The sequence below is a fragment of the Dipodomys spectabilis genome, unplaced genomic scaffold (genome assembly GCF_019054845.1).
Source record: "Dipodomys spectabilis isolate Male_0828 unplaced genomic scaffold, ASM1905484v1 ptg000032l, whole genome shotgun sequence".
Lineage (NCBI taxonomy): Eukaryota > Metazoa > Chordata > Mammalia > Rodentia > Heteromyidae > Dipodomys > Dipodomys spectabilis.
Genome location: NW_024870709.1, coordinates 24,686,019 through 24,698,732, shown reverse-complemented (window position 1 = coordinate 24,698,732; position 12,714 = coordinate 24,686,019). Strand labels below are relative to the sequence as shown.

The 12,714-nt window shown below is 37.7% G+C and overlaps 1 protein-coding gene across 1 annotated transcript in view; it reads left to right on the top strand.

The window, feature by feature from the left end:
- Positions 1-12,714, top strand: part of LOC122105524 (ABI family member 3 binding protein) — a 192,057-nt gene that overhangs the window by 48,697 nt on the left and 130,646 nt on the right. The window contains exons 2-4 of the mRNA XM_042676771.1: positions 777-956; positions 7,272-7,340; positions 11,367-11,499. Coding sequence (XP_042532705.1) covers positions 777-956; positions 7,272-7,340; positions 11,367-11,499 — 382 coding nt within the window. The remainder of the gene's footprint in view (positions 1-776; positions 957-7,271; positions 7,341-11,366; positions 11,500-12,714) is intronic.

Below are 12,714 nucleotides of genomic sequence, written 5' to 3'. Positions count from 1 at the left end.
TCATTGTTTGATAAAGGCTACCAGTTGGTATGATTCTTTGCTTTGATTTTTTAAGGTCTTGATTAAAGCCATTCTTCTCATCCAATTACTAGTGACCAGCTAATGACACCCTAATGGGTCTGTAGGTCTGTATCACACTCACATTGAACATCTGCATGTAGCTGCCTCACCAACCCACTGAACTCCCAGTGGAACCAACCATCTTTCTTCATAAGCATTCTTTTCCATCGGTGTCTTTGTTTTACCATCTATTTTATCTCTGTGCTAGAGATAGGTCTGTCAATGATGAAGACTATGGGTTTGGGGACTGAAGAGCAGTTCTGATAAGGCTGGGAGTTTTGAAGATACAGTAATTCAGTTTTACCAAAAAGAAGCTTCAGGGCTTTTACCATATCTGTATAATGTATATAAAAAGAAGATTCTGGCCAACTGTCCACTGCCAACAAAGGTCTAAAATCCACCTACTTGCTCAATGATACATTACTAAGTATTGAACTCTTACAACTGTTTTGGTTTCCTAGGCTGCTTTACATGCTACACAGCACACTGTGTGTGTGTGTGTGTGTGTGTGTGTGTGTGTGTGTGTGTGTTTGTGTGTGTGTGTGTGTGTGTGTGTGCACGCTCGTGAATGCACTGTGATCCTGAATAGCACATGCCACTCAGGAGAATGCATGCTTTCTAAGGACAAGGTCTTGACAACCAACCTTGGCAGAGAACTTTAGGAGAATGCAAAAGTCATAAAGTAACAGTCCATTTGTTTTTGTTCCCATGGTTAGGTAAAAAGCCAAACCTAAGAGTCCATATCAACACCACAAGTGACTCCATTTTCTTGAAGTTCCTGCGCCCAAGTCCAAACACAAAGCTTGAAGGTTTTCTCCTGGGATATGGCAGCAACTTATCTCCAAACCAATACTTCCCTCTTCCCACGGAAGGAAAATACACCGAGGCTGTAGTAGGTAAGATGTGTGAGGATCAGACTTATGGAAGGGAGGAAATAGGTAATAGATATAACATGATGCAGAGTTGTATGTTCGAACCATCTTCATCTCCCTTAACTAAACCAAAACCATCTGTTGCAAACCACAATGTGATTCTTTACATTAAAATTTTAATTGCAAGTAGAAATAATTATCTTTATGCTCATTATGCCCATAATCCTTGGCCATATAACCTACTGCATAAGGAAAAATTAACTGAAATACCTACACTTAAGCCTCTGAAACATAGTTTGTTTATGGGGATTCATTTTTCTTCTTGCTGTCTGTACTTTCTTTTAATGGAAGAAAACAACTATAGATTTCTTTTATTGTCTCTTCATGAGATGGTACATTGAAACAGCAAATGCATTACATTTTTCAAAGTTTCAAGCATATTTCACACAAAAAGATTAAAGCTTTTCTGTATGCATTATAAAAATTGAAATGTCTTACAAATATTTTTAATCCATTCAAAATGAAATTTGAGAAGATAGGTCACTTTCACGCCTACTCTAATAAAAATACTTTCAAATTAAACTCTCTTAAAAGAATTAAAGGGAAGCCGGGTGCTGGTGGCTCACGCCTGTAATCCTAGCTACTCAGGAGGCTGAGATCTGAGGATCATGGTTCAAAGCCAGCCCGGGCAGGAGAGACTGTGAGACTCCTATCTCCAATAAAAAAAAACACCAGAAAACCAGAAGTGGCGCTGTAGCTCAAGTGGTAGAGCGCTCGCCTTGAGCTGAAGAGCTGAGGGACAGCGCCCAGGCCCAGAGTTCAAGCCCCACGACTGACAAAAAAAAAAAAAAGAATTAAAGGGAGGAGGGAGGGGGAGGGAAAGTAGGAGAAAAATGAGGGAAGGGGTAACGAGTTTGACAACAAATGTACTAATTACCTTACTTATGTAACTGTAACCCCTCTGCACATCATCTTGACAATAAAAAGAAAGAATTAAAAATATTCTACTGTGAATGCCTTCAAAATACAAGGCAAGATTTCTATTTTGTTGAACTGCTAAGATTATTACTTAAAAGTCTTTCTATAAACTTTATCTTTCTAAATCTCTTCCTTTTCTCTTTTTTCCCCTTTATTTTTATTCTTTCTTTTTTCTTTTTCTTTTTTGGCCAGTCATGCATGGGGCTTGAACTCTGGGCCTGGGAGCTGTCCTTCATCTCTTCAGCTCAAGGCTAGTGTTCTACCGTTTGAGCCACAGCACCACTTCTGGTTTTCTAGTGGTTTATTGGAGATAAGAGTCTCACGGACTTTCCTGCCCAGCCTTGCTTTGAACCACAATCCTCAGATCTCAGCTTTCTGAGTAGCTAGGATTACAGGTGTGAGCCATTGGTGCCTGGCTATTTTTATTCCTTTATTGTAAAGGTAATGTACAAAGGAGTCACAGTTACCTAAGTCAGGTAATGAGCACATTTTTTTTTTTATTGTGAGAATACCTTCCAGAGGGGTTACAATTACATGGGCAAGATAATGAGTACATTTCTTATCAAGCATTGTAGCCTCCTCCTTTGTTTCCCCTTCCCATCCCTGCCCATCCTCTCCCCCTGTACCCCCCCACCCAATCGCACATTTTTTTTTTGAATACTGCCATCTTTTCCCTCATTTCCTCCCAGTTTTTCCTTCCTGGCCTCCCTCCCCCAAAGTTATTTGTTTCATTTTCAACATAGTGTCTAATGACTTCCTTCTCTTATAAAGTATTATTGAGTTTAGAGAAATTGGGCCATTTATTGTGGTAAATAGCCATATCCTACATTTATCTGTTTACTTCCTGGATCTTTTATTTTTTTTTTAACTGACCCATGTATTTCCTGTGAAAAGATATTTAGATGAAGAAGCTGTACCAGATTTGGATTTAGTCTTTTTAAGAAAGTAATATTTCAAAAGTTGAATGGTGTCCTCAGTAACATATAAAGAGACTTAATGACTGTCTTATTTAGTGATCCTAAGGCTGGCTATTTGTTTGGTATATTTAGGAGGGCTTAGCCTGATTGCTTATAAAATTATCCATCATATTTTCACCTAATTGCTTTAGCATTTGTTGATGATTATTTCCTAAATCTATGATTGTATGGAGGTTATAAAATGTCAGTTTTCCGATTCTATTGTTCTTTCTCTTTCTTAGCTGATGATACTGAAGAATTTTCTTTTTCTCATCTATTTGATTGCAAAATATGTTTTTGGAAAAGATAGGCTAGATTCTTGTTATGATAAATTGGTAAATTGATAAACTCTGACAAGTAATGATACTGTTTTAGGATCAATAAGAATAGATTGATTCCATAAATTAATGTTTATTTCAATATCTTACCCATCCTTCAAATTTTCAACTTTTTCTAACTTGAGCATGATTGTTTATTTACTTTGATTAGTAAATTGTGGGCTGCTTAAAGCCTAGGCTTATGTCTTGTTCCTTGGTTATTCATATCCAAATGATTCATATTGAGTAGACAGGCAGTAAATATATGTGGCATAGAATCTACTAGACTCAAATCTGTGTGAAATATTTAGACTATAGAAAATTCTATAAGCTCTGTCATCAGACAAGTACATTTCAAAGCCATTCAGGTAGACTACAACATAGACTAGTTATTGTGTGTTCTTAAGAATGTTGACACAAAGATTCTAGATTTCCTAGGAGGCCATTCCAAGTAGCATTTTTTTTAAGGCTCTTACCTGTTTTTTTTTTAATAGTTGTTTTTAAAAATATTCATCCCCTTTCTATAGCAGAAGCAGAAAAACAACCCTCGTACATGCTTCCTTTCCAGTATTTCCTTATGCCAAGGAATGTGTGTGTTTCTATTTTTATCACTTCAAAAATGGACTTGTGTACCACGTTAAATGTCACTCTTTTGGTTACTTAAATGATTACTTAGAGTTTTCCATTAATGTATTTGCATTAGTTGTTTCTAGTTGATTAAGCGCTATACATTAGGTTTGGGCTACTGCTATAATCTTACATCAGAGTTGGTGACTTAAACATTAGAAATGTATTATTTTCAGATGTTGGTCAGAAGTGTAAAGTGAGCTTCAGTGAGCTACACATAGGCTGTAGGTGTGGCTGCAATCCTTTATGGAGGCACTGAAGAGAGAATCTGGTATTTTAGCATTATCCAGCTTCTTCAAGCAGCCTGCATTCTTCTTCCACCTCAACGTTAATAGTGGATCAAAGCTCACCTTTTATCACATCCCAACCCTGGCCTCCTCTTTTTCTGCTTCTAAGAAATCTTGTGACTGTATTAAGCCCCTCTGGATAATCCAGGATACTGTCCCTATTTTTAGGTCAGCTGATTAGCAACCCTAATTCTACTTGTAACCTTAATTCTCCTTTGTCATTGATTAGGTGATTAAAATGTAAGCAATCTTGTTTATCATGGTATTTCATTGTGAAATGAGAAGCTGTTCATTATTCAGAAATATTCAAGTTAATATGCAGTGTCTCTGGACTAATTCCCTACTGATTACTTAAAAGGCTCTTTATACTTACGTTAGAATCTGCCTGCTGAATGTAGACAGTCGTTTTTTAAAGTCATTTACTGGTCTTACATGCAAAAATATAAAGAAAAAACATTAAATATTTCCTTTTCTCATTTCTGGAATTCATGTTCGTATGAAATTTCTGTAAACATTGATCTAAGGCTGCAGTAGGTTAACTGGAACTTGTAAAAAATGTACTAGTCTCCCACGTGGCTGGCAACAAATATTAATGGCCCCCAAAGCCCTGAACTAAGGTGAAAACACATGGTTCACATTTCACAGATTCCTGTGAACTCCATTTATTTTTACTCCTATTCTGAATGTTCATATGTCTGGTTTGCTTGTTAAACTTTTGCTTCTTATTTTTATATTCACCTAGTGATAATTTTGCAAATGTCCTATAAAGTAAAAAAAGAGAATTTTCTCAATTTAAGTGTTTCTTAACCTTATACTTTATGATATTCTACTACCATATTAAACATATTCTATTAAAATACCTTAGTCAATGTCATCTGAGCGAGAAGAGTTATGGTCCATCCACTCCGGAAGTGCAAGCTGAGGAGGTTTATTTATTTAAATTTTTATTAGCATACATTTGTTGTACAGGGAATTTCACTGTAGCATTTCCATATATGCATGCAATGTACCCGCAGCCTCATGCTCTCCCGCTCTCCCTTGTCCTCCTCGCTTCCTTCTTAAAACAATTTAAAATCATTCCAATGTTCTATTGTCATACTTACAATGAAGTCTTACAACCAAATTCTTTCCCATTTGCTCTCTTCATTCACCCTCCCACTCCTGCTGATACCCATCCACCTGTTTTACTCGCTCGTTCTCCCATTCATTATTTTAATGTATATTATTAGTACCAAGGAGTGTCAGCATGGTTTTTCACATTACTTTGTTATTGACCTATGAGTGAGGAAGAGCTGAAGAGTAATTATGAGTTGCCCATCTTGTTATTTCCTTCCATGTTACTATTGCCAGCAAGAGGGTTGGCTATACAGGGAACTAACAGGGGTGAGAGAGGGCTCCTACGTGTGGTTTTTTTTGTTTGTTTGTTTGTTTTTATTAATCACCTTGCCTTCTTACTCCATGTGAAGCCAGGTCTGGCTCAAATGAGCAGTGTGGCATGTCTGCTGGAAGTGTGACATTTGCCCAATTCTACTTGAGTCCTGCTGCTCATTAAGAGTCTTCAGAATAAACGCTAACGAGTCACCTGGGATACAAAGGGAAGGCAAAAATTCACACACCAGCACGTTCCGACTGCCTTTACATCGTGCTACATTGTCCCATCAGCCTTCTCTTTTAAAGCACAGGTTCAAAAATAAAATATGAAGTATTTCAAGATAGTAACATGCTTGGCTACTAAGCTAAGCATGGGATCTCTGCATATAGTGGCTGTGTGTGGGCTGACTCAGCCTCAGGGGACCCTGCCTTAGTGCTCTCGCGATTACCAGCTGGAGTAACAGCACATGCCAGGATGGTCAGGAGGAGTAATTAGGTATGAATGTAAAGCTTTTAACAGTATTTTTCACACAGGAAACACTCCATAGATCTTAGCTTGTTATTACCTGCGTTTTCCTAAGAAAATCAAGCAATAATTAGTATATTCCTACTTGGTTGATTTGATGGCATGTTCCTTATATGAATCCCAGTTAGCAAAATACACTTAGAGCCACATGGGTCTGGGATTGCATGAATGCCTCTTGATTTGTTTGGTGGTCTGGAGACAATGTGATCCACAGGTACATAGCCTGGGGTTCTTTAAGAGGTTGTCCGGGTTGTTTTCTACAGTCGTAGAAGGTTTTAGCAAAGGGTGCTGTGTGGCATGTCCAATAAAAAAAGAGTGGTCTCAATTGAAAATGAAATTAGCTCTGTAGAGCCTAGGGCAAGAAGACTTATTTAAACTCATAATAAGCAAAACAATGACACAAATGTGTTCTGAATGAGCAGGTAAGCTGAACTCTAGGTGACTACATATTCAAAGAAAATTTGGTGAGAAATGAATTTCCTGATGTGGAAATATCATATATAATACCCATTTACCAGTTAATGAGATAGAACTGTTGATATGATGGTATTTTATATGCCCTAGACATACCAGATTAACTTAAATATGCTTAATGAAACTATTTATCTTGAATGCATCTATTTTTAAAATTTATTTTATAATTAGTCCCTTATTGGGTTTGCACACACTAAGTGATATTAACATTTTATTTAAAACCCATTAAAATTTTCGATTAACATTTTATTAATATGTATACATTAAGACAAGTTATACACTATGATTTCAAAATTTGTTCAGTAAAAATGACTAGTCGGACATGAAAACAGTATGAGAAATTATAAAACACAGGAAAAATTAAGTAAGGCTTAATAAGTAAGACTTTTTTTAGTTTTAGGCTGTAGACAAATGATATCTATATGTCTTCTGAAAAAAAATGGCTTTTTTCTCTGACTTTGAAATATCAATCTGCCCATCTATGAGGAGCCTGTGGACAGGATAGATATGACTGGAATGAAAAAATTCTATAATAAAAAGAATGATAAAAACGTGGCCTAAAACCTGAAATAACTTTTAAAGAGTTCCTTCCCTCCCTTGCCCATTGAGCTTTTAATTTCTAGTTAAATTTAATAGACATCTCCCATAGTATTAACTCTTCCTATTTCCTACGTCTTCCCATTCACTGGTCCTTCAGTTATGGAGAATAACGAATGCAAGGGAATGCTGAGTCAGAACATGGGTATGTAACCTCAGTGTTGGTTCTTCAAGTATTTTGCTGCTAAATCTTACAATATTTTCAGATGCAGAACCGAAATATCTGATAGTTGTGCGACCTGCTCCTCCTCCAACTCAAAAGAAGTCATGCTCAGGTATTGTCATTTTCTCTGATTTTCTTTTAGTAACTTTAAGCCATCAATTTTCATCTTTTGCCCTACACAGTGACCAAATGCCCTGGAGGTGTCAGGAATGCATAGAATAGAGGGACGCAAGCCCTCAGTTGACAGTTTACCTAGAGAAGCCATCTACCCCAGGTAGAAGAATCTACCCAGCATCTTGTGCCCAAACAGCTGAGGTTCAGTCAAATTACTGAATACAGTTTAGGTTTGGTTCTATTGCACAATAAGATTGCCTAGAAGATTGAGTTAATGACAATGCCTGGCCTGTGGTCAATGCTCATTTGGTGCTAGCTCCTGTTAATCTCTTTCTGTTTTGTAGTGTGTGACTTCTCACCAGGTATTATGACATTTGGGTTTTATGGGTGAAGTGTCTAACATTTACTTAAGGAGATTATTAATTGACTAATTAATTAATGTTGGTTGTGGGGCTTCAGCTCAGCCTGGGCGCTCTGTCCCTGAGTTATTTTGCTCTACCACTCTGAGCCACAGCACCACTTCCGGTTTTTTGGTGGGTAATTGGAGGTAAGTGTCTCATGGACTTTCCCTCCCCAGCTGGCTTTGTTTTATTTTGTTTTTGTTTTGGCCCGGTGGTGGGGCCTGAACTTGGGCCTGGGCGCTGTCCTTCAGCTCTTCAGCTCAAGGCTAGTGCTCTACCACTTGAGCCACAGCGCCACTTCCGGCTTTTTTCTTTCTGAGCCACCTTCCCAGCCTCCCCGCCCCAAGCTGGCTTTGAACCACAGTTCTCAGATCTCAGCCTCCTGAGTAGCTAGGATTACAAGTGTGAGCCACCAGTGCCCAGCTAAGGAGACATTTATATAGAAAATAGTTAACTCATTTATATGCAAGCATGCTGAATGTATCTACATGACCAAAGGAAGATTAAACCATGGTCTAAGTTGACTATTAAGATTTTTTGTCAAATAAAAAATATTGATCTAAAGAAAAGTCAGTAGAAGCTGTGAAATATGCTTTTTCTATAAGTTGCAGTGTCTTTCTATCTCTGCAGATACAGTTCATTGGAGTTTTGATTATCTTTTCTTTTTCCTTTATAATAATTATACTGCCAGAATTTCAAGACTAGTATTTTTAAATAACTCAACAATAAAGTAAGAAAGCATTCATGTGGTATATTAGAATCTGGTTTCATAAGAATATTCATTGAACTGTTTCTCAATCTAATAGGATCACAACACAAAGGAAAATATATGAGGGAAGTCAAGACTATCATTACACATTAGTAATGTTTTATAATTTTGCATTGAGGCTTCTATGACACTGGCCTTAGAGTCATTTTTTCCCACTTCATTATGACTAGCTCAGGAAATTGTTTCATCTTGCTCAGGATATGATACCCCACCTTTCCTTTCAGGCAACAGACATAATTTTTGTTTTCATAATGTTCATGTGGGAGTAATGTAATCACTAATGGATTAGCTTCCTTTCAATTTCTATTTGCATCAGCATATAAATTCTACTTACTTTGTCATTTTTATATGAAGATTTAAGACTTAGTGAAATAACTGGTTGTACATACCTGTAGATCCCTTAGAAACAAAAATACACTATTGTTATCTTTAATTAACATTATCTTTGAATATTATGAATTAGGTCATTGATATATAATAAAGAGCAAACTAGAAAATGATTGAGAAGACCTAAATGTGAGGGTTTTGTTTTGTTTTGTTTTACATGTGATTTACATCCCTTTGAGACTTCTCTGGATCCTATTTTTCATCTGTAAAATATTATTGTGGTAAAAAAATCAAATAAGTGGGGACTGGGAATGTGGCTTAGCAATAGAGTGCTTGCCTAGCATGCAGGAAGCCCTGGGTTCAATTCCTCAGTATCACATAAGCAGAAAAAGCTGGAAGTGGCACTGTGGCTCACGTGGTAGAGTACAAATGAAGCTCAGGGACAATGCCCAGGCCCTGAGTTCCATCCCTAGGCTACCAAAACAAAAACCAAAAAAAATCAAATAAGTGATGGAAAAAAGAATAGCAGAATCACCTCTCTCTATTTTTTTCAAACTATATGTGCTCATTACCCTTAGTCAAGAGTCTCATCATCCTTCCTTGGAGCCTGAATGTGAACCATTCAAGTCATTACCAAATGAGGCACGATTACAGATGGATCTGGAAAAATTTTCAAGGAAGGAATGAATGTATACTTGCAAACAAGGAAATGTAAATTATTTCAGACCATGGTTAAAAGTCAACTATCCTTGTTAAGAGAACCTGTGGAGCTCTGCAGCACAGTGGGTGACTACATGTATTAGTCCATTTTCTGTTATTATAACAAAGGTCTGAGGTGATCAAGAAAAGAATCATTGCGACTCACAATTTGTAGAGGTATCAGTCCACAATCTGTTGGCCCTAAAGCTGTTGGAAGAGCATCATGCCAATCTTGGGGCCAGAATGCCAAAAGAGAGAAAGACGAAGGGACTGAGACACCACAGTCCCCTTCAGAGGCACAGCAGGATCTCACCATAAGGAAATGACAAATGTTTAAGGAAATAAGTTTACCTTATTTAAACATTACAGAAGGCAGACAGCTACTGAAACATTACAAGGCACCCCATAAATATGTACAATTTTTATATATCAGTTAAATCAGCCTACTATAGTACAATGAGGAACTTTGCTGCCACATAGACACATACACACACACACATTCTGAATGCAAAAGATTTATCAGAATAAATATTTACAGAATATAAACCAGTTGTACAAACAAAAGCATTTGATTTAGATAAAGGCCAATTGGCTATACAATGGATGCCCTCCTTCTGGCCTTAAGTCAAATTAGTTTTTTCTATTTGGCTCCCACTCCACTGGATTAAGATAATACAGTTTTTCCTGTAGCAAAGGCAGCATAGTTAGTCTCATCCAATTACTAGAGAACTGAATGGCATTAGGAAGTTATGTACGTTTAATGTTAGCTCTAGGCAGTTTTCCTGGGCTGCTTTTAGGATTTTTATTTCATTTACCCTGATTGAGCCAACAGATAAGGTTTATCTTCCCCCCCCATCTTCTTATTCTAATAGTTCAAATGATTTTGAGCATGCAAATGCCTACTACCCCTCTGTACTTAAAGAATCTCTAACGATTCATCAAGATGACTCTTGCCACAGCCCCAATCCAGTGTATTATCCTTTTCTTCCACCTTTCTTAACAATGTGCCCACCTTTTTCATTGTGGCATAGTGTACAACGTATGTCCACTACAAGACCACATCAAGAGATTTCACACTTCTAATTTTTTTAATTTTGGTGATAATGAGGCCATACATCTAGTCCTATTTTGCACTGGTTAAAATAAGGTCTCACTTTTTGTCTGCACCAAAATTTGCCAATTTATGCTTCTCACTACAATTAGAATGACAATCATACACCACCATGTCCAACTTCTTCATTTGAGACAGGGTTGCAAACTTTTTTTGCCTAGGCCGGCTGGCAATTGTGATCCTCCTGAACTTTAGCTGCCCTAGTACCTAGGATTACAGAAATGAATTACTGGTGCCCAGCTTCTAAATGGCTACCATCTCTATGATAAGTGCTCTTCCCTCCTCTTATGTAATATTTCCTACTCACCATCCTGGTGTTGGGGAAAACTATGCTTTTATCTATGAAAGAAACACGAGCGGTATGTGTGTATGTACATATGCACTTCAGTATGCATATATGTGTTTGCATCACTAAACATAGCCAAGACCATCATGCCCACCTATAACTCAGAACAAATGAAATCTGTTGGACATGGTTTAGGTGTATACACATGTACTTTTTACATATATGCATACATAAATCTGGTTAAACATTCTATTTGGCTTAGGTTTCAATTCATGGAAAAAATTATTATAATTTATTTTAATTAATATTATATTTTAATTTTTTCCAGATTTTTTTAAATGATCTTTCCAAGTGAGGTTTAGGCATTTTTTTTGGAAGACTTACAAGCACACTAAATGCTCCTGGAGTTCACCTGCATGTTCTATCCCTAGGTAAATCTCGCCCTCGCAAACCTCTCCAGCTGGTGGTTGGCACGCTTACACCAAGCTCAGTCTTCCTGTCCTGGGGTTTCCTCATCAATCCTCACCATGACTGGACGTTGCCAAGTCAGTGTCCCAATGACAGGTAATGCATCCTAATAGAACATGCTAATTTTTTTATTACCAAAATGTTTGCACTTGTATGAATAGTGTTTTTTAAATTTACTTTTATTATCTTTAAATAGTTGTACAAACGAGTTGCCATTTAACCTTTATGAATATAATATATCTTGGTTGATGTCATTCCTTTTGACATTCTTACCCATCCTTCCTCTACCCACCCTTTCCCTCACTCTTCTTAATTTTGTAGGATTATACATTGAATTCTTGCTGCATTCTCCCTCTTCTCCTCTTCATTTGTCAATCCCTCTCTCCTCCAAGGCACCCACACCTTTCAAGCACTCACGCCCTCATGTTTATTTTGTTTTGTTTGCATGTTTCAACAGAGTGTATAAATGTTAAGATCTTTAGCATTTACAACTACTTATCACCTAGGAAGTGCTGCAGAGAACAGACATGTAAGTCAGAATGTCTAGGATGTGATCTTCCTCTAGAGGTATGAAGGTATGATCTTCCTAAATAGATAAATTTTCTTCCAAATAAGGGGAAAAAACCAAGGGGGAAAGAACCAGTAGCAAATACACACTTACAATGCTACAGCTTTTTTTTTTTTTGGTGGGGGGGAGGTCTGGTCGTGGGGCCTGAACTCTGGGCCTGGGCGCTTTCCCTCAGCTCTTCAGCTCAAGGCTAGCGCTCTACCACTTGAGCCACAGCACCACTTCCGGCTTTTTTCTTTTTGCTTATGTGGTGCTGAGGAATCGAACCCAGGGCCTCAAGCATGCAAGGCAAGCGCTCTACCACTGAGCCACCTTTCCAGCCCAATGCTACAGTGTTTTATGTGACAAAGCTCAGAGGAAAGGGCTGAAGGTAGTTGGGAAAGATGGTTACAAGTTGGAAAGTCCGAAAGTCCTTGATCTGATGAATAAGTGCATGAAGCAATAGTCCTCCAAGTGTGGTGTCTCACACCAAGCAACATCCCCAGTCCTATCCCTTGGGAACCAGCTACAAACACAAGTCTCTGGGAATACAGGTCTCTGATTGCCTCCAGAGTTACCAGAATTAGAAAGTCTGAGGCTGAGTCTCAGCCATGTGTGTTTTAACACACCATCCAGATAGTACTAATTTTCTCTTTTCTTTTCTTTTTTCTTCTTCTTCTTCTTCTTTTTTTTTTTTTTTCTGGTCATGGGGTTTGAACTCTGGGCCTGGCTCTGTCCCTGAGCTCTTCAGCTCAAGGCAAGCA